We start from the raw sequence: 22,576 nt of genomic DNA on the forward strand, positions 1-22,576 counted from the left end.
ACCTGGCTGGTGTTCTGACTGGAGGCCAGCGGCTCCTTGAGCTAACATTCCAGGTGGCACAGTGCGAGGGCGGAGGGAGCCCAAGGAGACCAGATGGCCACGTCTCTGCCTCTGGCGGCAGAGCGACCTTGGGTGCGTCACAGCCACCTGGGCCTCTCGAGGAGGTGCGGGCTTCCGGCTCCCCATCTGGGAACTTCCAGCGGGGACAGAGCTGGTGGGGCCTTGGGCAGAGGTGAGCCGGGCTGGACCCAGCAGGAGGCCCTGGGGACGGCGACAAGGCACGGGTCACGGCTGCTCCAGAGGGACAGGCTCTGTGTCAGCCCTGGGCGGGGATGGGGCTGTAGCCCCCAGCCCTGTGGGCCAGGCTGGGGCCAGGCCCTTGGTAAGTGGATGGAGGGGCAGGGGTGCCTCTCCTGGGTGTCCATCTGAGGACCTGGGGTCCGTGCTCTGAGGCCCCTCCAGGCTGGGCGTCATCTGGGAGCTCAGGGCGGGGAGTGGACAGGGTAGCCTCCCCAGGGTCCCGCGGGGCAGCCATCCTAACCGTCACCCGCACAGGGACACGGCTGATGGCTGCACCCGAGCCCCCACACATGACCTGAAACTCCAGCTGTGGCCGGGGTGAACCTGGCCATGTTTGGGTCCCTAATCAGGGGGCTGAGTTCAGGCAGAGCGCCCTCCAAGGCCCCTGTGGTCTGGAAACCCAGCCGACCCAGCTCAGGGGTTCCGCTGAACCACCGGACTCCGAGTGCATAAACAGGACACAGGGCACAGAGGGTCCAAGTTGGGGACTTTGGGCTTACCACTTTTCTGCAGGGATGCCCCCTCCCTCCCAGGGCCTTCCCCCTCCCAACTGGGGGCTTGTTGTTGCTCAGTCGCTCAGTCGTGTCTGACCCTTTGCGACTCGTGGACCGCAGTATGCCAGGCTTTCCTGTCCTTCACTATCTCCTGCAGCCTGCTCAAACTCATGTCCATCGAGTTGGTGATGCCATCCAACCTTCTCATCCTCTGTCATCCCCTTCTCTTCCTGCCTTCAATCTTTGCCAGCACCAGGATCTTTTTAAATGAGTCAGTTCTTCGCCTCAGGTGGCTAAAGTATTGGAGTTTCAGCTTCAGCATCACTCCTTCCAATGAATATTCAGGACTGATTTCCTGTACGATTGACTGGTTGGATCTCCTTGCAGTCCAAGGGTCTCTCAAGACTCTTCTCCAACACACAGTTCAAAAGCATCAATTCTTTGGCACTCAGCTTTCTTTATGGTCCAAACTGGCATTGCCCTTCTTTGGGGTTGGAATGAAAACTGACCTTTTCCAGTCCTGTGGCCACTGCTCAGTTTTCCAATTTTGCTGGCATCTTGAGTGCAGCACTTTAACAGCATCACCTTTAAGGATTTGAAATAACTCAGCAGGAATTCCATCACCTCCACTAGCTTTGTTCCTAGTGATGCTTCCTAAAGCCCACTTGACTTTGCACTCCAGGATGTCTGACTCTAGCGGAGTGATCACACCATCGTGGTTATCCAGGTCATTAACATCTATTTTGCATAGTTCTTCTGTGTATTCTTGCCACCTGCCTCCCAACTAGGGGCTACCCATCCATCTCAGAGGGTTCCCCCTGCCACCCAGGCAAAGTATTATCTCCAAATTTAATAAGTGTCTAGGTTTGTCATAGCTTTTCTTCCAAGGAGCAAGCATCTTTAAATTTCATGGCTGCAGTCACCGTCTGCAGTGATCTTGGAGCCCAAGAAAATAAAAGTCTGTCACTGTTTCCCCATCTATCTACCATGAAGCGATGGGAGCAGATGCCATGATCTTTGTTTTTTGAATGTTGAGTTTTAAGCCAGCTTTTTCACTCTCCTCTTTCACCTTCATCAAGAGGCTCTTTAGTTCCTCTTCACTTTCTGCCATTAGGGTGGTGTCAGGTGCATATCTGAGGTGATTGACATTTCTCCCAACAATCTTTATTTCCATCTTGTGCCTCATCTGCCTGGCATTTTGGTCATTTACCCTAGATATCAGTTAAATAAGCAGGGTGACAATATACAGCCTTGACCTACTCCTTTCCCAATTTGGAACCAGTCTGTTGTTCCATGTCCAGTTCTACTTGTTGCTTCTTGACCCGCATACAGGTTTCTTAGGAGGCAGGTCAGGTGGTCTGGTATTTCCATCTCTTTGAGAATTTTCAACAATTTGTTGTGATTCACACAGTCAAAGGCCTTAGATAGTCAAGGAAGCAAAAGCAGATGCTTTTCTGGAATTCTCTAGCTTTTTCTATGATCCTACGGATGTTGCCAATTTTATCTCTGGTTCCTCTGCCTTTTCTGAATCCTGCTTGAACATCTGGAAGTTCTTGGAAGCCTGGCTTGAAGAATTTGAAGCATTACTTTGCTAGTATTAGAAATGAGTGCAATTGTGCAGTAGATTGAATATTATTTGGCATTGCCCTTCTTTGGGAATGGAATGAAAAACTGACTTTTCCCCTTTCCTATTGCCACTGCTGAGTTTTCCAAATTTGCTGGTATCTTGGGTGCAGCACTTTAACAGCATCATCATTTAGGATCTGAAAAACCTCAGCTGGAATTCCAACACCTCCACTAGCTTTGTTCCTAGTGATGCTCCTAAGGCCCACTTGACTTCACATTCCAGGATGTCTGGCTGTAGATGAGTGATCATATGATCATGGTTATCTGGATCATTAATCTTTTTGGTGTAGTTCTTCTGTGTAGTTTTGCAACCCCGGTCCCAACTGGGGCTTCCCCGTTCCTCCCAGGGGTTTCCCCTTCCCTCCAGGACCTTCCCCCTTCCTACCAGCGGCTTTCATTTTTTCTCTAGGGACTTTAACACCCTACCAGGGTCTTCCCTCCTCCTACTAGGGACTTCCCCCTTCCTACTAGGGCCTTCATCCTTCCAACCAGCAACTTCCCCCTTTTTAGCATGGAATTCCCCTTCTTCCAGGGTCTTCTCCTTTGCTACCAGGGGCTTCCCACTTAGTACCAGGGGCTCCCCCTTCCTACTAGAGGTTGTCCCCATCCTACCAAGGGCTTCCTCTTCCCACCCAGGAGCTTCGTGATTCTGACCAGGGGATTCCTCCTACCTACCAGGGACTTCCCTCTTCCTACCAGCAGCTTTGCAGTTCCTACCAAGGGCTTCCCCCTCCCGACCAAGGGCTTCCATCTTTTTCTAGGGACTTTTAGTGTCCTACCAAAGGCTTCCCCTTCCTACCAGGCCCCTCCTCTTCCTACCAGGAGCTTCCCCCTTCCTATCAGAGGCTTTTCCTTCCTACCAGAGGCTTCCCCTTCCTACCAGGGGCTCCCCCTTCCTACCAGGAGCTTCCCCCTTCCTACCAGGGGCTCCCCTTTCCTACTAGGAGCTTCCCTCTTCCTACCAGGGGTTCCCCCTTCCTACCAGAAGCTTCCCCCTTCCTACCAGGGCCCCCCATTCCTATCAGGGGCTCCCCTTCCTACCTTGGGCTCCCCTTCCCTACCAGGGGGCTCCCTCTTCCTACCAGGGGCTCCTCCTTTCTACCAGGGGCTCTCCCTTCCTACCAGGGGCTTCCCTGTCCCTACCAGGGGCTCCCCCTTCCTACCAGCTACTTCGCTCCCTCCCAGGGGCTTTGCCCTCCCTTCCAGGAACTTCCACAGGCACTGGGGCCATATCCTTGAAGAGCTGCTCCAGCTACTGGGTCTGCGACCCGATGCTCAGCCGCAGCCACATCCCAGCCCGGGCCAGGCCGCCTCCTGGCCATGCTGCCACTGAGCCTGGAGAGCGGGGGCAGGCGTTTTTGAGCTCCTGATTAGCTGGTCATCATCTGGCCCTCCTCTTCCTCCACCTCTGCCTCCTCTCACCTCAGCTTACCCAAGATTGGGCCCAGTCAGGGAAGGGTCCAAGCAGGGGCTGACTCTCAGGGAGGATCAGTCTGGGTCGCCCTGCAGATCTCCCCTGGGCGGAAGGGAGTGTCCTGTCCCTGGGTGTGGAAGGAGTTTATTGTGGGTGTGTAGTCTGTCCGGGAGCCTTGGGGCCTCAGAGCTTTGCTGACCCCAGAGCAGCCTCAGATCGCTGTCTGAATGCTGCTGCGGGAAAGGGTGCTGGGCAGTCCCAGCACGTCCGAAGTTCAATTTCGCCAACATAAACTCAGTTTGGAAACAAATAAACTTAATAAATCATTAATATATCTAATATATGCTTTGTAGCTGAAGACAGAAACTCTATGGTGGTCCTCAGAGCTCAGTCCTGTCCGACTCTGCCACCCCATGGATTGTAGCTCACAAGTCTCCTCTGTCCATCTAACTTCCCAGGCAAGAATACTGGACTGGGTTGCCATTTCCTCCTCCAGGAGAAGCTCTACACAGTCAGTAAAAACAAGACCTGGAGCTGACTGTGACTCAGTTCATCAGCTCCTTATTGCAAAATTTAGGGTCAAATTGAAGAAAGTAGGGAAAACCACCAGGCCATTCAAGTATGGCCTAAATAAAATTCCTTATGATGATACAGTAAAGGTGACAAGTAGATTCAGGGGATTAGCTCTGATAGACAAAGTGCCTGAAGATCCATGGACGGAGGTTTGTAACTTTGTACAGGAGGTGATGACCAAAACCATCCCCAAGAAAAAGAAGTACAACAAGGCAAAACAGTTTCTGAGAAGGCCTTATAAATAGCTGAGAAAAGAAGTGAAAAGCAAAGGAGAAAGGGAAAGATCTATCCATCTGAATGCAGAGTTCCAAAGAATAGGAAGAAGAGGTAAGAAAACCTTCTAAAAGGAACAATGCACAGAAATAGAGAAAAACAATAGAATGATAAAGACTAGAGATCTCTTAAAGAAAATCAGAGATACCAAGGGAATATTTTCGGCGAAGAAGGGCACAAGAAAGGACATAAATGGTATGGACCTAACAGCATCAGAAGAGATTAAGAAGAGGTGGGAAGAATACACAGAAGAACTGTACAAAAAAAATCTTTACAACCCAGGTAACCATGACCATGTGATTACTCGCCTAGAGCCAGACATCCTGGAATGTGAAGTCAAGTGGGCCTTAGGAAGCATCACTGCGAACAAAGCTAGTGGAGGTGACGGAATTCCAGTTGAGCTATTTCAAATCCTGAAAGATGATGCTGTGAAAGTGCTGCACTCAATATGCCAGCAAATTCGGAAAACTCAGCAGTGGCCACAGAACTGGAAAAGGTCAGTTTTCATTCCATTCCCAAAGAAGGGGAATGCCAAAGAATGTTCAAACTACCATACAATTGTGCTCATTTCACATGCTAACAAGGTAATGCTCAAAATCCTTCAACCCAGGCTTCAACAGTACATGAACTGAGAACTTCCAGATGTTCAAGCTGGATTTAGAAAAGGAGGAGGAACCAGAGATCAAATTGCCAATATCCGCTAGATCCCAAAAAAGCAAGGGAATTCCAGAAAAAACATCTACCTCTGCTTCCTGGACTGCATTAAAGTCTTTGACTCTGTGGATCACAACAAAACGTGGAAAATTCTTCAAGAGATGGGAAAACCAGACCATCTGCCCTGCCTCCTTACCGCATTTCACGGCCTATGTCTCCCTCTGCCGGTCATGTTGGGAATCGCCGCGGCTCTTGGACTCCCAGCCCAGGAGGGGGCACTTGGAGATGTCACCCTCCCCAGGGACCAAGCGAAGGTCAAGAGGCAACAGTTATACTCAGACATGAAACAACGGACTGGTTCCAACTTGGGAAAGGAGTACGTCAAGGCTGTATATTGTCACCCTGCTCAATTAACTTATATGCAGAGTACATCATGTGAAATGCCAGGCTGGATGAAGCACAAGCTGGAAATGAGATTACTGGGAGAAATATCAGTAACCTCAGGTACGCAGATGACCCCACCCTAATTGCAGAAAGCGATGAGGAATTAAAGAGCCTCTTGATGAAAGTGGAAAAGGAGAGTGAAAAAGCTGGCTTAAAACTTAACATTAAAAAAACGAAGATCATGGCATCCCGTCTCATCACTTCACGGCAAATAGATGGGGAACAGTGGAATCAGTGACACACTTTATTTTCTTGGGCTCCAAGATCACTGAGGACAGTGACTGCATCCATGAAATTAAAAGATGCTTGCTCCTTGGAAGAAAAGCTATGACAAACCTAGACAGTGTATTAAAAAGCAGAAACATCACTTTGCCAACAAAGGTCCATATAGTCAAAGCTATAGTTTCTCCACTATCATGTACAGTTATGAGAGTTGAATGATAAAGAAGACTGAGTGCCAAAAAATTGATGCTTTAGGACTGTGGTGAAGACTCTTGAGAGTAACCTGGACAGCAATGAGATCAAACCAGAAAATCCTTAAGGATATCAACCCTGAATGTTCATTAGAAGGACTGATGCTGCAGTTGAAGCTCCAATACTTTGGCCACCAGATTCGAAGAACTGACTAATTGGAAAAGACCTTGATGTTGGGAAAGATTGAAGGCAGGTGGATAATGGGAGACAGAGGATGAGATGGTTGGATGGCATCATCGACTGAAGCAACATGAGCTTGAGCAAACTCTAGGAGATGGTGATGGACAGGGGAGCCTGGCATGCTGCAGTCCATGGAGTCCCGAACAGTCGGACATGACTGAGCAACTGAAGGACAACAAGCAGCCCAGGGACCAGGAGACACAGGCCAGGCCCTGGGTGGTCTTGGGGACACTGTTCCCATGACAGGGCCTGCCTCCTTCCAATGGGGCAGATCTGCAGATCTGATTCAAGGCCCCCACTGGAGGCTGAGTCAACCCCCATCAGGGACACCTGGGTGCCCAGGAGAGCGCTGCCCGGGAACAAGACTGACACGGGAGACAAGGGTCTGGCCTTCGTGCAGCTACTCTGGCAGGTACCAGGTGTGGCCAGGACAGGTGGGGCTGGGGCCTGCCTGGCCCTTTAAGAGGGCCACTGGGTGGTGGGAGGGGGGAGAATTCCAGTTGCCTAGCAACAGGAGGGCTTGGCTTGTACTGGTCTCCGGGAGACCAGAAGCCACGTCCTGCTTGAGGACCCAGTGCTCGGAGCTGCCCTGCTGAGTGAGCTGAGCGGCGCCCCTCCCTCTCTTCCCACTCCCGCCCATGCCTGGGTGGCGCCATGGCACAGACGGACATACTCCTGACCAAGGAGCCCGCCCCACAGATGATGCCAGCATGCCAGCTGCCCCGCAAGCTGTACGATGTGGCCCGAAACACAGGCGCCCACACGTCCTCGGGCCTGGCCACCTCTGGCTTCTGCACAGCCAAGTACCTGCTGGACGAGTGGTTCCAGAACTGCTATGCCCGCTACCACCAGGCCTTCACCGACCGCGACCAGTCGGAGCGGCAGCGCCACGAGAGCCAGCAGCTGGCGGCGGAGACCGAGGCGCTGGCGCAGCGCACGCAGCAGGACTCCACGAGGAAGGTGGGCGAGCGCCTGCAGGACATGCACGGCTGGAAGTCAGAGCTGCAGCACCAGGTGGAGGAGCTGGTCTCCGAGACCGAGCTGCTGCTGGCCCAGAAGCAGCGGCTGGAGCGCGCCCTGGACGCCACGGCCGAGCCCTTCTCCATCACCACCGACAATCTACAGTGCCGCGAGCGCCGTCAGCACCCCGACCTCGTGCGCGACTGTGTGGAGGTTGAGCTGCTGAAGGTTTGGCCGCCCGGTCCCCGGAGCCCCAGACCCACCTCCCAGCTCTCTCCAAGGAGCACGACCTTCCCCGTGCCCCCTCCTTGACTTGGCTGGCAGAAGCCTCGGTGCCCAGGCACCCCCGGGAGCCTGCACCCTCCGCACACGTGGGGACACTCGAGCACACACCCAGGCACAGAGGGGCGGGGTGCCATAAGCACCTGGTCCTGGGGCCTCCCCAGCTGGGGGCAGGGGAAACTCGGGCTGCCTGGGGGGAGCGGGGAGGGTGCCAGGTCTGGCCTTCCCTCAGCCTGGTCCCCACAGTGGGTGCTGGGCAAGGCTGAGCTCTCTGCAAGGTGGCCCAGTCAGGCCCTGCTGGGTGAGGGGCACCGTGGCCTGGGTGCCCCCCTGCATGGGGGGTAGGGCTAGAGCCTGGTGCTTGTTCACTTGGCCCAGCCCCAGGCCCAGGGTTCCTGCTGTGCCCCTGTTCCACCCTGACTTCCACTCGGGGCGAGGCAGGGCCCAGGCCATGGTGGCATTCATCCTGGAACGTGTGTCAGGACATTGGCCTGAGGCAGGACGGGGCTTGGCCCCAGGCCCGGCTGCCCCTCAACAGCCCCCAGGAAACCAGGAAGGGCCTGCGCTGAGTCCCAGGGGTGGCTGGCTGGGGTTGGGATGTGTGCAGGGCAAGGGAGACCCTCTTGGTCAGGTCCTGGTGGTGCCAGTACCTACCGGGTGGTCCCTCCATCACCCCTGGACCCTGGCACCTGCTGAACCGCCCCTCTGGTCACCCTGGGTCATGCAGATGAAGCCCGACCCTGAGTTCACAGAGGCGGAGCCTGCTACCACACCCTACCCTGCCGATGTCCGTGTTGGAAATCCAGCCTCAGACCAGCGTGTGGGTGTGGACAGTGAGGGTGGGGTGGAGGCCGCGTGCATCCCACAAAGAGGCCTGGCAGGACCTGTCCTTGGGGCAGCCCCCAAGGACCGGGGGGTCACCCAGGCCAGGCCTCTGATGCTGGTGGGGAAGGGCCTCAGCTGTGAGCAGGCTTCAGAGAGCAGCTCATGAGCAGGCACTCATGAGACGTGGGGAGACACACACAGTCAGGTGCCCGGGGACACCCCCAAACCTAGGTGCCTCCCCCAAGCCCAGGCCCTTCCTCTGCCCTCCCCCCCCGGCCCCATCCTCACATTCATTCACTCAAGAACCTCCCAAGGCTGCAGGAGTGATGGCTCTGTTCTGAGCCAGGCCTCCCACCCAGCAGTACATGGACAAGAGTCAGGACAGGAAGGCGGGCCCAAGGGTCAGAACCATACGCAAGGGTTGAGCCCAGCGGAGGTGAAGATTCAGATCCAGGGAGGGCTTCTCTGCAGAAAATGAACCCGTCAGGGAGGCAGGAGGAAACACAGGTTTCCCGTGTGTCCTGGGTGTGTGAGGGCAGTCCCAGGTGGGGGCTCCTGGTCCTTAGTCGACAGGGTCCTCAAAGGCTACTGCTGGGCTCTCTGGGGGCCCATGGGCAGGCTCCAGTGATGGCCCCAGAGCTCGGGGGTGCAGTATGCCCAGCAAGTGGGAACCACCTCTGGCTGATGCTCCCCACAGCCCATAGAAGACCCCCAAAGAATCCACTGCAGTGCCCCAAACAGGGTGCTCCAAGCCCAGAATAAATCTGGCGAGAGAGCCAGGCTCACCCCCACTTCCATGAAAGAGGCTGGGGGTCAACAAGCTGGGCCACCAGCAGGGCCCAGTTCCACTGGGCGTCACCCCAAACTTTGCTCTTCCTCAGGGTTTAAGAGCCCCAAGGTCCTCAAACTCTCACCCAGGGTGGGGGTCTTCTCCCCCAGGAGGCCGAGCTCATCCGGAACATTCAGGAACTCCTGAAAAGGACCATCATGCAGGCTGTGAGCCAGACTCGGTAGGTCTGGGCAGCCTCCAGAGCCGCCCTGGGGTGACCCCATCCCCCTAGCCCTCAGGTCACTGTGGGCGGGAAGTCGGGTGACCTGGCCCTGAGGCTCCGAGAGGTGACGGATTGTCCTCAGTCACAGCCAGGAGCACAGGGCGGGGAGGGGGCACTGGGCAGGAGGGGGTGGCTAAGGGACCTGGACATCCAGAGCCAGATCAGCACCCCGGGGCCCACCGTCAGCAGGTGAGATCCCCCTGCTGCCTGGGGGCTGGCTGTGCCCAGGGTCGGGGTGTGCCCAGCTTTCCACCCGCCCTGATGCAGGCCCTGCCCGCGGTCCGCCCGCAGGCTGAACCGGGAGCACAAGGAAACCTGCGAGATGGACTGGTCCAACAAGGTAGAGGCCTACAACATCGACGAGGCCTGCTGCCGCTACAACAACCAGAGCACCGACGTGCAGTTCTACCCGAACTCCGCCAAGTTTGAGGAGAGGTGGGGCTGTAAGATCCCGCCTGGCTTCCCAGTCCCTCCACTGGGGGTCCTTTGTGCAGCTCTTCTGCTCCTGGGATGGGCAGGCGAACGACGGGACCCCCACCCAAGTGCCGGGCACACACAGTTGACCGTCCCGGCTGGGCTTCACAGAGGGAGGCAGGACCCAGTATTGGGGGTGGTGTGTGTGTGTGTGAGAGAGAGAGAGTGTGAGAGAGAGGGAGAAAGAGAGAGAGAGAGCGTGTGTGTGAGAGAGAATGAAAGTGTATGTGTGATAGTGTGTGAGAGTGAGAGTGTGTATGTGTGAGAGTGTGTGTGTGTCAGAGTATGAGAGAGTGACAGAGTGTGTGAGTGTGTGCATGAGTGTGTGTGTGAGCATGAGAGAAGAGTGTGTGAGAGGTAGAGTATGTGTAAGAGTGAGAGTGTACGTGTGTGTGAGTGAGTGTGTGAGCGTATGTGTGTGAGAGAGAGTGAAAGAGTGTGTGTGTGAGTGTGTGTGTGAGTGTATGTGTGTCAGTGTGAGTGACAGTGTAGGTGAGTGTGATTTTGTGAGTGTGTGTGACTGTGTGAAAGTGTGTGTGTGAGTTGTGTGTGTGACAGAATGTGTGAGTGAGTGTGTGTGTGAGAGAATGTGTGTGTGTGAGTATGTGTGTGTGAGTGAGAGAATGTGTGTGAGAGAGTGTGTGTGAGTGTGCGCGCGCGCAGAGGGGAGCGGACTGCAGCTCCGCGTGCGGCCGGCAGGGGGGGCGCGGCCACCACCCGTCGCAGCCACAGCCGTGAGGGCGCGAGCGCGGGGACTCCCGGGAGGCGCGGGAGGCGCGGGAGCGCACGCAGAGATCCTACGGGCGCCAGAGCGGGCGGGGCGCGGGGCCGCAGCGTGGCCCTAGGACTGCGGGTGGCCGTTCGTGCCGAGGCGCTGGGGGCTCGGGATGTGGCGGGCGCGGGGAGGCTCTGGTAGGTGCCCCCACCGACCGCGATGTCGGTCCTCCCCACCCGCAGTGCTTCCACGCCCGAGACCTGGGCCAAGTTCACCCAGGAACACCTGTACCGCGCTGAGCGCGATCGCCTGGCCTCGGTCAACCTGCGGAACCTCATCGACTGCATCCTGCGGGACACGTCCGAGGACCTGCGACTGCAGTGCGACGCCGTGAACCTGGCCTTCGGGCGGCGGTGTGAGGAGCTGGAGGACGCGCGCCGCAAGCTGGAGCACCACCTGCGCAAGGTGGGGCCTCGCGACTGCGCGCAGCCCGCGGCCAGGCCACGCCCATCCCGCAGGCAGGCCACGCCCAGCCCATGACCTGGCCCCGCCAGGGCAGCCCCTGAGACTGGGTCTCCGCCAGTAACGACAAAGACCAGGCTCAGAACGGGTAGCCCAGACCATCACACCCCCACTGCCCACTATGCCCTAGTCACAGCCTGGCCTGGCCCCTGCCCCACCTTGGCCCTGTCCATCCTGAGGGACCCCTGGTCAGGGCCTCCCCCATCCGCCACCCTCCTCCCCCAGGGCCCTCATTAAGCTGATGAGAAAACCTAGTGACATTTGAGGATGGTGGCATTGCCACTGGCGTGACTGATACGGGGGAGGGCTGCAGGCCAGAGAAGGTGGAAGGAGGTGGTGGGCTTGGCTATCTAGGGCGTGTCCCTGATGCTGGCCCTGGCTCAGCAGGGCCCTGACCCCAGGCTCTCTGGGTGACCTTTGCTGTCTTTGTCTCCCCAGCACCTGACCAGGGTCCGGGTCTGGTGACCTCAGGACTGGGGCTCTTAGGACAGAGCTGCTGTGCGCTGAGCTTTGCTCTCCTCCCCCAGCCCCACCCCATGCCTCTGGGTGCCTATGGCAGGGCCAAGGTGGCTGTGCACACCCTCCCTGCCTCCACACCGCCCCCAGAGCCAGGGGGTAGGGCTCGGGGTGCGGGGTGACCCACGGGGCTGTCCTGTGTGGGTAAGACTCAGGGTGGGGGTGACCCACGGGCCGTCCTGTGTGCAGACGCTGCGGGAGATCACAGACCAGGAGCACAGCATCGCAGCACTGAAGCAGGCCATCAAGGACAAGGAGGCACCTCTGAAGGTGGCCCAGACCCGCCTGTACCAGCGCTCTCACCGGCCCAACGTGGAGCTGTGCCGAGACGTTGCCCAGTTCAGGTGCTGTGGCCGCGGGGGCCACCCTGGGCTGGGCCAGTCATCCTCCACCACACGGGAGGCGTCCACCCACCCCCAGGCCTTCTCAGCTTCTGGGGCCCCCTTGAACACGCCCCGACACACAGCTCTGCAAATGTCAAGAGGAAAGATGCTGGCCCCCACCTCACCCCACACCCCACACACAGGGTTCCCACGTCCCCTCTCCTGCCCCTGTAGCACTGGACACTGCACGTCCCTTGGGGGACACCGTGTGGGTCTCTGAGTGCCAGGACTGGCCACATTGCTCACTTCACCCTGGACTGGAATCTCGGTGTCTGGGAGGCAGAGCTCCCTGGGCCAGATGGCTGCCCGACCACCTCTCCTGGCCCTCCACACCTCTGACGTCAGGGTGGATGCACCTCCCCCTCCCAGCCTGGCTTCTGGGTCTCCCCTTGGGCTTTTGGGGGTCCTTCTATGGCCGAGCATATTGACCACGATGCCCCACCTGGGCACCCAGCCTTTGAACCCGGGGCCACTCCCTCAGCAGGCCTGGTGTCTGGGGTGGCCCTGCTCAGCCCGCCTCTGCCTGCAGGCTGGCGAGCGAGGTGGAGGAGCTGAACCTGTCCCTGGCAGCGCTGAAGGAGAAGCTTCTGGAAGCGGAGCAGTCCCTGCGCAAACTGGAGGACACACGCATGAGCCTGGAGAAGGACATCGCGGTCAAGACCAATAGCCTCTTCATTGACCGCCACAAGTGCATGACCCACCGCGCTCACTACCCCACTGTGCTACAGCTGGCCGGCTACCAGTAACCGCTGGGCGCAGGGCCCACCCCTCCTCGAATAAAGAGCACGTTAGCTTTCGACTCAGGGTGTGTACCTGGGCAGGTGGGCTTTGCCTGTGGACCCCATCGTCCCTGCCGTGGGAGGCCAGGGATCTCCTGCCTGGGGCACCCCCAGTCCCCACCTGGAGACAGGGGTCTGTCGAGGTCCCCCTCATTGCCCACTGCTGACCACCTGGGGCATGGCCAAGGCCCAGCAGGGCCATCTGCCGGATGCTTCTGGGGGAGCGTCACCTCCCGTGAGCACTGGTCATGGCCTCTGGGCCCTGCAGTAGCAGCTGAAGCTCTGTTTTTCTTCGCTGTGCCCTGGATGGTCACCCAAGGCCAGCTGGCATGCCCCTCTCGTTAGTGGGGGCGTCAGAACATGGTGCTGGCCCGGCTCCCCGCTGCGGGACTTGGCCCCAGGGCTGCATACTGCAGGCCTGGGGCACTGACTGCCCAGGGAACTGCGGGGTGGGCGCCAGAGGGCAGACCTGAGCTGGGGGTGGGGGTGTCCAGGGCTCTGGACAGAAGTGGGTGCTGCCCGAGCAGCACCAGGCGCTCTCTCTCCCTCTTCGCTGCAGCTCTCTCCCTGTGCCCCCCGCTGACGAGCTCAAGGGGGCTGCTTCCCTCCCCAACAGCAGCTCATCAGCAGGACTCGGGCAGCCTCCATTAAGAGGCCGGGAGATAATAACCCAGCCACATGCTTGCTCGCAGCTCTCAGACCCCATTATCAGCCAAGGCCGGGCTGTGTGGAGCCCCCATCAGCACCCAGGGCCTCCCTGTCCCAGCCCCCACCCCCCAGTGTGGCCGCTGTCGGGGAGGTGCTGTGTGAGGCTCATTATCTCCATAGCCCAGGGGGCCGGGCACTCATTGTCCACAGTTGTCTCATGACCACCCGTGAGGCCGGAAATCTTGTCCCCTGGTAGAGACAAATGACCAGGCCCTGGAGCTGATGGATGGCCCTGGGCCGCTCGGCAGGTTCCCGAGGCGGTGGCCGCATCTCTCTGGGGAGTCAGCAACCCTGGGAAGTCTGGGGAGGTGGCAGACAGCTACGCCCATCCCCAGGGATTCAGCCCCTGCAGGAGTGGGGAGTCGAGAGGCACAGGGGGCCACCAGGGCCCTGAGGGTGGCTGAAGCCCGGGGACACTCTGGCCACTGCTGAGTCCACGGTGCCCATTTTACAGATGGGGAAACGAGGTCGGACGCAGGGAGCAGTGGAGCCGGAGCGTCCACCTCTCTCTGGGTGCCCCAGGAGCCCCAGAGATGAAAGTGGAGCGGGCAGAGAGGAGCCCCGGGCCCACCCCTGGGCCCAGTATCTCCAGCCAGAGCCTGGGTTAGCCCATCCCCATGGTGGGGGGTGGTCTGCAGAGAGGCCTCCGTCCAGGCCACCCGCATCCGATTCCAGCAAAGCGTGTCCTTGTTCCAGACAAGGACAAGGCATGGGGACGGCTGAGCACTGCTGCAGTGTGAACCCTCACCTCCAGGGGCCGGGGGTGTCTAGGAACTGGCTCCAGCTGGCGGGCTCCCCTGACCACAGCTCTCACCAGTTCTGCTCTCCCCAGCCTAGCATGAGAAGCCCCCAGAGGTAGGGTCCCCATCACCCCCTCTACCCCCAGGCTGCCTCCTCCATGGTCAGCAGTGAGGAGGGCATGGGGACCCTGGAATGTGCCCAGATCCGCAGGGGCGAGCGAGCCAGCCCCAGATACCCACATCCTGCCTCCTGGAAGGAGGCCCCAGCTCCCCAGGCCACGTTGGTGCTCCACCGCCAGGCAGCCTGGCTTGGTGCGGCGGTGGGGTGGGGGAGATGATTCTCAGGGAGTCACATGGCCTTGTGCTCAGAGACCGAGGCGCCAGGTGCTGCCCAGGGCCCAGTGTCCAGCTGCTCAGGCCCAAGCAAGCATGAGGCCAGGTCCTGGTGTAGTTACAGCCCCCACCTGCCACTGCCCAGAGCGCCCTGTGAGTCATTCCTGCCGGAGGGGGCTGGCATCACAGGGACATAACCCTCATCCCCTGAAAGGCTGGGCTACTGCCAAGAGCCCCCGACAGGGTATCACAGCAGGCCTCTCACTCCACTGGGAGCCAGGGCCCTGGCACGGTGTGGCGGGACGTAGGGGCAGACCACGGCCTGGCCAGACACTGCCCCCCACCCCCCAGCCCTCACGGCCCAGCCAGTGATGGGAGGGCGCCTGTGTCACCAGGTGGGCTCGGCACCGGCGAGTGGTCTGTCTCCAACTTTGGTCTCCGGCCTTGTTGCAGTCCCCGCTCAGCCACTGCTCCAGCCTCCCCGACTCCCCCTAAGTCACCACACCCCGGACGGCGGACAGCAGCCAGCCCCATAGTCCTGGCCACCCCAGGCCCCCAAGCCCTGCCACAACAGGGCAGGGGGAGGACCCCGGAGCCCCCGAGGTGGGGCTGCGGCAGGTGGCAGGCCAGGCGGGGGCAACGGGGCCCCGTGAGCCTCCTGCCAGGAGCTTGGAAGCTGGCCCAAGGCCTGTTGGTCTTGGATGGCCCAGAGGGAAGCCACGGGTGCCTGGGGCGGGCATGAAAGGGCTCTTTCACCGGCCGCTGCGCAGAGAAGCCGGAGACCGCCAGGCAGGCAGCAGTACCTGATCGTGAAATGGTAACAGGGAGGGTGGGGTTGGGTGGGGGTCTTCACAGCCACCTTGAGCAGGGCCTGGGGTACGGGCCCCAACAGCACAGGCCTGCCTGTGCGGTTGGCTGCCCAGGAGACACCCACGCCTGTCCGTTTCCTCCATGGGAGGGGTCCGGGAGAGTCCCGCAGGGTCCAATGTGGCTCAGGGGGCGGGTGAGGGTCTGCGAGGTTCTGAGAAGGAGGTGGTAAAGAGAAGGGGTCCCACCTGCTGGGGAAGCTCAGCCTGGGAGTGGGTCTCTGACTACATGACAGGAAGGCCCACATCCTGGGCTGCAATCCTGAGGGCTTCCTGGAAGAGGGGGCCTGGGTGTTTGCTCAGGATGGCCAGGGTACAGGGAAGAGTGAGGACCCCAATCTCACACACCTGCCCTTGCAGGAGACCAACCCTTCCTGAGCCTCTCTGACACAGCCCTTGGGAGAACAGGGCAGGCAGAGTCCATTTGCCAGGAAAACTGAGGCCCAGGCCCATATGGAGCTCACCCAGGGCCCCCAGCAGTTGGAAAGTGTGGCTCCACCTGGCACTGATGGGCCCAGGGTCAGGCAGGGTCTCCTGGGGTAGGGGATGTGGAGGCCGGAGGCTCAGGACTGGCAGGGATTAAAGACCAGCTTCTGTAAAGCTGGGTGGGGGCCGGGGCAGCCTCCCCGGTTACCCTCCCTCCTCCTGGGGGGTCAGGATGCACGTGTCCCCTCTGCCCAGTGAGGCAGCCCGGCAGAAACTGCCTCATGTCGGGCCCCACCCAACACGGGCTGGGGGCCCGGCCGTCTGGAGGGTGGGGTGTGGGGTGGGGGCATACCCTTCCCTGAAGTAGCCCCTACTGGAGGGCTCTGGCCAGTCCCTGTGAGAGGGGTTTGGGGGGCTGTTTCAGAGCCCCCACCCCGACTCAGCTCCCCCTGCATCTGCCCGGTGTGGGGTCTCTGGCCACGGGGGCTTTGGGGGACCCGGACTCCCCAATTGCAGGCACTGAGGGTGCCCGCTGCCACCCAGAACTAAGGCCTCGGGGAGGGAGGGGCACGAGCAGGGAGCAGTGCCCAGGAAGCGCCAGCTCCCATGGGCAGCAGCCTCCGCGCTTGCTGCAGCTCGAGAAGGGCTGTTCAGAGCCCTCACAGCAGTGGTGGCCCCCAGGCTGTGTCAGGGAGGAGTCTTAGTCCCGGGGAGGGACCCATCAGCGGTGTCAGGGCGGGATGAGAGTCCAGGAGGGGCTGGCCGGGCGCTCTGTGCAGGATGAGGCTCTGGCCAAGCCCACTGCAGCCCCCTCGAGGGGTCCCAGCTGTCCCTCCCCACCCAGGAGGCTCCCTGGGCCCCCCATCGTCTCCCCAACACAGGGGCGCTGCCAGGCTGCCGTGGGGGACGCTGGGGGCTCAGCAAGTCGAGCCCTCCACTCCCTGCCTTCCTCTCCCACCCTCCTCCCTTCCTGCCTGGCCCCAGGCCCTGGCCCCGATGGCGGCCCCTGCCCTCCTGCTGCTCCTGGCTCTGCCCGCTGGGGCCTGGCGCGGCCTGGGGCTGCCCCGCTGGCCGTGTGTGCAGTGCTGCCACACAGCCTGGCCTCCTGCCGCCCCCGGCCCAGGTGCCCACGTGAGCGACGGGGACGCGTGGGCATGGCTGCCCCAGCTGCAGCCCACCATCGACATCTTGATCCTCAAAGGTGAGCGTCCCTGGAGGGGCGGCCTCCCCTGCTCCCAGCCCTCCAGGGACACCCTGTGCTGAGGGGAGGGGACAGGGCCCAGGGCGGGCTCTGGGAAGGCGGGGGCCCCGAGAGGACAATGGACGGGTGCCCGCTCTCCACGGCCGCCCCCCAGGTGGGCAGAGGGTGTCCCGGGGAAGGGGCTGTGGACAGGGGGCCTGAGACTGCCCTCAACCCTGGCCCCCCCCTGCCCTGCCCCAGGGGAGGGGAAGGGGCCTGGGTCCCTTCTGGGGGCGAGAGAGGTGGGGCTCTGGGAGGGCCGCATCCCGGGGGCCGGACTGCCGGCTGCACTGAGCTTGAACCCCAGCGCTCTCATCCTTCAAAGCCCAGTTCAGACCCCTCCTCTGGCAGCTGCCTGACCCCCCGAACCCGCATGACCGTCAGCACAGACCCCAGAACTGCCAGGCCCTCGGGGTGTGGCTTCTTTCTCTTTGCCCCTTGGAGGGTGGGTTAGCGCCCCTCTGAGAGAGGAGACTGAGGCCCACAGAGGCGAGGCCACTTGCAGGGCCCAGTGGCCAGAGAATCTGATCCTGGGAGCCTTGACCAGGGGCTTCTCCTCACCACCCCTCCTCCCTGGCAGGTGAGAAGGGCGAGACGGGGGTCAGAGGTCGGTCTGGCAGGAGCGGGAAGGAGGGCCCGCCGGGCTCCCGGGGCCCGAGAGGCCGCAAAGGCCAGAAGGGGCAGGCGGGGCTGCCGGGCGCGCAGTGCCTGCGCGCCTACGCGGCCTTCTCGGTGGGCCGGCGGGAGGGGCTGCACAGCGCCGACGCCCTCCTGGCGGTGGCCTTCGACACGGAGCTGGTCAACCTGGATGGCGCCTTCGACCTGGCCTCCGGCCGCTTCCTCTGCACCGCGCCCGGCGTCTACTTCCTGAGCCTCAACGTGCACACTTGGAACTACAAGGAGACCTACCTGCACATCATGCGCAACGCGCGGGCGGCCGCCGTGCTGTACGCGCAGCCCAGCGAGCGCAGCGTGATGCAGGCGCAGAGCCTGCTGCTGCCGCTGGCCGCGGGCGACGCCATCTGGGTGCGCATGTTCCAGCGCGACCGCGACAACGCCATCTTTGGCGAGGGCGGCGACCTCTACATCACCTTCAGCGGCCACCTGGTCAAGCCGGACGCCGAGCCCTGACGACCCTGGCGCCACGCCAGCCCCCAGGGCCCACCCTCCCGAGCCCCCCGCCCAGGATTGGGGCCAGCTGTGAATGAGCGCCGCCAGCGTGTAGACGCTGAGCTGAGCGCGGCCCCAGCAGGAGCAAGACGGACCCACCAGCCTTGCTAGAAGTGGACCCCAACTGAGGGGTCCCACCAAGAGATTCCGGAGCAGACCCGCGTTCCGGGCACGCGGTGGGCGGGGTTGGGGCGGGGCAGCTCCGCCAGCTAAGGAGCTTGCTCCCCTGGTCGGGTTCCCTTTCTGCTTATAAAGGCTATGGCCAGGCCCCGCGCTGTGAGAGCATTACAGAGCACCTACTGGGTGCTGGGCTGGATGCTGGGGAGGCTGCGGGGGAGGGGTGGAGCGTGCTGAATTCCAGGGTGCTCAGGGTAGCAGAGGCCACGGGACCAACAACATGGAGTAGGTAGGCGTGCCACCGGCTGGGAAAGGCCTCGTCCTCCATAAACACACTGCCAGCCCCGGTGGGTCGATTTTCCGGGGCTCATGGCATCCCCGGGTCTGTCTGGAGTGGGCTGGGAGGAGGATGCACACCTGAGCCCGGGGAGCCCCAGACCCCTGGGTTATCACCTCCCACTTCCACATGCTGAAGCTGGGCCTGGCAGGGACTGGCAGTGAGCAGGCTGGCCCCGTCCCTGCAGGCAGGCGTGTATGGACTGGCCAAGCTTTCCCCACTGGAGGCCTCCGTTCACCAGGCTGCCCCGCCCTCAGGCCCGCTCCAAGCCTGTTCCTTTCCTGCCACATGTCCTCCGGCCATTCTGGGACCTTCTGTCCGGCCCCTGTGGCCCTACCGCCTCCTCTGTGGGCCCTCCCCAGCCTCCCCTCCTGTGGCCGCTCCGCCCAAGTGAGGCTGCTGAGCTGGTGAGGCAGCCGGGGCCCTGGCAGGAGCAGCGTCTGGAGTCACCAGAGCCCGGCACACTGGCTGAGGTCCCAGGCCAGGTGGATGTGGCTGGAGCTGCAGGCTGGCCAGGCCGAGCCTGCTGAGGCTGTCGGGTGATGAGCAGGCTGGGACCTCCACCCTGGGGCCCTGAGCCCACAGAACACTGCATGTCGGGTCCTGTCTCCTCATCACGGCCTCCTCCCACCCCCCGCCCCAGGAGCGCAGCCCATCCTGAGATGGTCTCTGGCAGACCCTCCCCAGACCATGGTCATCTGCTAGGGGGCTGGGGAGGGGGTGGGAGCCCCTCATCCCTGCGCAGGGGGAGGAGACACAGCTGGGAGCACGGTGCCCCTCCCCTGCCACACGGAACCCCGTGACCCTCAAGAACATCCGCCCTGAGTGAGGCTGGAGCCAGGAGCGTCCATGCACACCTGTGGGCAGCAGGGCCCACCCTCCCAAATACCCAGACAGGGGCGCCCTGGACAGGTGGAGATTTTGAGGTCCAGCGAGGGCGTGTAGACCCCCAAGTGTGTGTAATGCTGGGAGCTGGGTCCCCCTCAAACAGGCTGTCTCCTCTAGTGTGGCCTGGGATGGGGGGAGGGGCCTCCACTGGAGAGGGGCTACTGGGACTCCTGTGTCTGCAGGGAGAGGGGGCTTTCAGCCGGCAGCCTTCCGCAGGGCCTCAAGGGCTGTGACAGTCCCACCTCTGAGGCTTGCTCTCAGGCCAGCTCTGGACCAGGGTCAGGGGCTCCTGGGGTCCCAGGTATGAGGCCCTTGCATCCCATGCAGGCCCTACAACTACCACACCAGCTGACAGGGACATCCTAGGAGGAAGCTGGGACTCAGAGGCTGGGGTCCCTGAGCTCAGGCCTGGGCAGGGCTGTGACCCCAAACCCCCAGCACAAGCAGGGTCTGTACCCCAAGATGCAGAGCATGGGGGACGGGGTTCACAGCGATGCCCACTCCCAGGAGCCCCAAGGCCCAGCTGGGCCCGGCCGTGGTGCATGGCAGGGGGCAGCAGGACTCCGGGGGGCTTGCTGTAGTCGAGGGGTTGGGAGCTGAGTGGGGCACCCTGGACTGGTGAGCCCGGCCCCACTGAGACTAGAGGTGCTGGAAGAGCCTGCGGGGAGCCAGAGAGCGGCCCTGGACTGCTCCCCTGGCCCTTCCCAAGACCCGCTCGGTACCCCCCACCCCCTCGCCAGTGATGCTGACATGGGCCAAGGAGCCGCAGGCTGCACTTTGGCCCTTTAGCCCGAGTGCTTTTATGGCTGGAATAACTGGACACGCCCAGGGTGCCTGGCAACCAGCAGGGCATCAGGAGCGCTAAGAGGGGCCGCGGGGGCCGAGGGGGTTTCCCATTGCAGAGATAAAGGCACCGACACAGGAACGTGAGGGGTGGAAGGACTCTATCCTCTCAGATCTGGACTCCCTGCCCCCAACTGGGACCCTGCCCTCTGAGTGCTACAGGCCAGCCTGGCCGGGCAGGGGCGGAAGGGGCGCCCAGTCCAGCAGCCTAGGCAAAGCCAGCTCTCTTGAGCTCCCCGTCTGGCCTCGGGGTGCACTGGGCTTGAGGGTGCAGGGCTGGGGGGCGTTCCCATGAAATCTGCAGACCCGCTGCCCGCTTGGCCTCCCTCTCACCTCACTCCGTCCGCAGGGCCTGGACCAGAGGCACTGGGGCGGCTCCACTGAGCCCCTGGGACAGCCCTGCTCCCCTTGCTGGCCCAGAGGGCAGAGCAGGCCAAACAGATGGTGTCCGATCAACTCCAAAGTCAAGGCCATCCCCGCCCTCAGAGAACAGGGGCCAGGTGGGGGCTCCCCTGAGTGCGACAAGGAACCCCGTGGAGGCTGCTGGTCAGAGCCTCTGTGCCCGGGGACGCTCCAGGGACACAGCGGGTGGGTGCATGATGGGCGGCAATGCCTGCCTCCCCCCACCCCTGGCTTAGTTAAAACCCACGACTGAGAACAGGCGGGATGAGGGGAAGGCGTCATGTCCACAAAGTGATGAGAAGCTTCAGACTCAGGAATCCTTGCCTGCGCTGCCCGCTTGGGAGACGAGAGGGTGAACAGCATCCTCAAAGCACCGCACAGCGGCCTAGGGTGGGGTGTGGGGCACCAGAATGCACCTGCCCCTGGGGAAGAGAGCTGGAAATGACCAGAACACGGGGCAGCCCAGAGGCAGTTTCCCTATGGAAGCCATTTCCCATCTCAGTGTTCATCCGTTTGGTGGAATTCCAACAAAATATCCATTTTTAGAATTTGGGTGAAAGTCACACACCATAAAATGTACCATTTTAAAGTGAACAAATTGAAAGTAAAAGTCGCTCAGTCGTGTCAGACTCTTTGCGACCCCATGGACTATACAGTCCATGGAATTCTCCAGGCCAGAATACAGAGTGGGTAGCCTTTCTCTTCTCCAGGGGATCTTCCCAACCCAGGGATCAAACGCAGGTCTCCTGCATTGCAGGGGGATTCTTTACCAGCTGAGCCACCAGGGAAGCCCCAAAAGTGAATAACTCAGCATCATTTAGGGTGTTCAAGGGCATCCATCCGAGAGCCTCCTTTCCAGGCTGCCCAGTCATTACCAACATCTGTGTCCCTTAGGAGCCCGTGGGCAGGGCCTCCAGAGGATGCACGGGCAGACAGGTCCACTGTCCAGGGGGCCAAGGAAGCCACAGCACAGCTCCTGGGAGCCTTGGCCCCTCTTGTGACACCTGCACCCACTGGACCCCTGCCTGAGCCAGGGACCCCTCGGCATGGCCCCTGGAGGCTCAGCTGAGAGGGTGGGTCCTGGGTTCCAAATGGGGAGAGGTCAAGAGGCTCTGGAAACTGACCCTTCCTCTGGCCACACTCTCAGGCCCGATGGCCACCAGAACATGGATCCCCACGGGCCAGGTCACCTTCCGGGTGCCACGTGGGTGGGGGGGAGAGGACAGGGCCTCAGCCCCCAGGATGGCTGCTGCCCTTGGCCATAGGAGGACCCTGGGTCCCCATGACCCGATGACTACAACCCACCCTTCAGGTGGTAAAACTGCCCACACACCACTCTGCAAATGCCCTTTCATTAAACCCTCCTCAAACTGCCCAGTGGAGGGTCCACCTGTTTCCTGGGCATGGGGGGAGGGGGGATACGGGGGTGCACAGGAGACACTTGGGGTGCGGGGCAGAAGGGAATCGTGGCCAATCCCCACTGCCCCGCGGTCAGTTTCCTTCACCTGGACAGCCAGCCCCTGGGGGTGGCCCTGCCCCTCCCCTCCTGCAGTGCCCCTCCCTTGC

General features: G+C 61.1%; 2 protein-coding genes across 5 annotated transcripts; both read left to right on the forward strand.

The window, feature by feature from the left end:
- The first annotated feature begins 6,959 nt into the window (after positions 1 to 6,959).
- On the forward strand, positions 6,960 to 12,960 carry TEKT4 (tektin 4). Of its 4 annotated transcripts, none has more exons than XM_081555712.1 (6): positions 6,960 to 7,620; positions 9,439 to 9,509; positions 9,819 to 9,986; positions 10,983 to 11,205; positions 11,968 to 12,122; positions 12,691 to 12,960. In XM_081555712.1, exons 1-6 carry the CDS (start codon positions 7,087 to 7,089, stop codon positions 12,905 to 12,907), a joined length of 1,368 nt encoding a protein of 455 aa, XP_081411838.1. In that variant the 5' UTR covers positions 6,960 to 7,086; the 3' UTR covers positions 12,908 to 12,960. The 4 variants fall into 4 exon arrangements, with proteins under 4 accessions (XP_081411838.1, XP_081411839.1, XP_081411840.1 ...); XM_081555713.1 differs by having other exon boundaries at positions 9,843 to 9,986; XM_081555714.1 differs by having other exon boundaries at positions 6,960 to 7,392.
- A 4,049-nt stretch (positions 12,961 to 17,009) lies between these two features.
- C1QTNF8 (C1q and TNF related 8) lies at positions 17,010 to 18,384 on the forward strand. The gene is made up of 2 exons (XM_081555717.1): positions 17,010 to 17,214; positions 17,834 to 18,384. The coding sequence occupies exons 1-2, from the start codon at positions 17,010 to 17,012 to the stop codon at positions 18,382 to 18,384; spliced, it is 756 nt and encodes a 251-aa protein (XP_081411843.1).
- The last annotated feature ends 4,192 nt before the right edge of the window (positions 18,385 to 22,576 follow it).

Source organism: Giraffa tippelskirchi, chromosome 13 (genome assembly GCF_054371585.1).
Source record: "Giraffa tippelskirchi isolate mGirTip1 chromosome 13, T2T-mGirTip1v1.2.pri, whole genome shotgun sequence".
Lineage (NCBI taxonomy): Eukaryota > Metazoa > Chordata > Mammalia > Artiodactyla > Giraffidae > Giraffa > Giraffa tippelskirchi.

Bases quoted from the DNA above. Each gene is read 5' to 3' on its own strand.
- TEKT4 (XM_081555712.1), top strand. From the start codon at position 7,087: ATGGCACAGACGGACATACTCCTGACCAAGGAGCCCGCCCCACAGATG. The intron at 7,621-9,438 runs GTTTGGCCGCCC...CTTCTCCCCCAG, and splicing joins TGGAGGTTGAGCTGCTGAAG to GAGGCCGAGCTCATCCGGAA. The intron at 12,123-12,690 runs GTGCTGTGGCCG...CTCTGCCTGCAG, and splicing joins CGAGACGTTGCCCAGTTCAG to GCTGGCGAGCGAGGTGGAGG.
- C1QTNF8 (XM_081555717.1), top strand. From the start codon at position 17,010: ATGGCGGCCCCTGCCCTCCTGCTGCTCCTGGCTCTGCCCGCTGGGGCC. The intron at 17,215-17,833 runs GTGAGCGTCCCT...CCTCCCTGGCAG, and splicing joins CGACATCTTGATCCTCAAAG to GTGAGAAGGGCGAGACGGGG.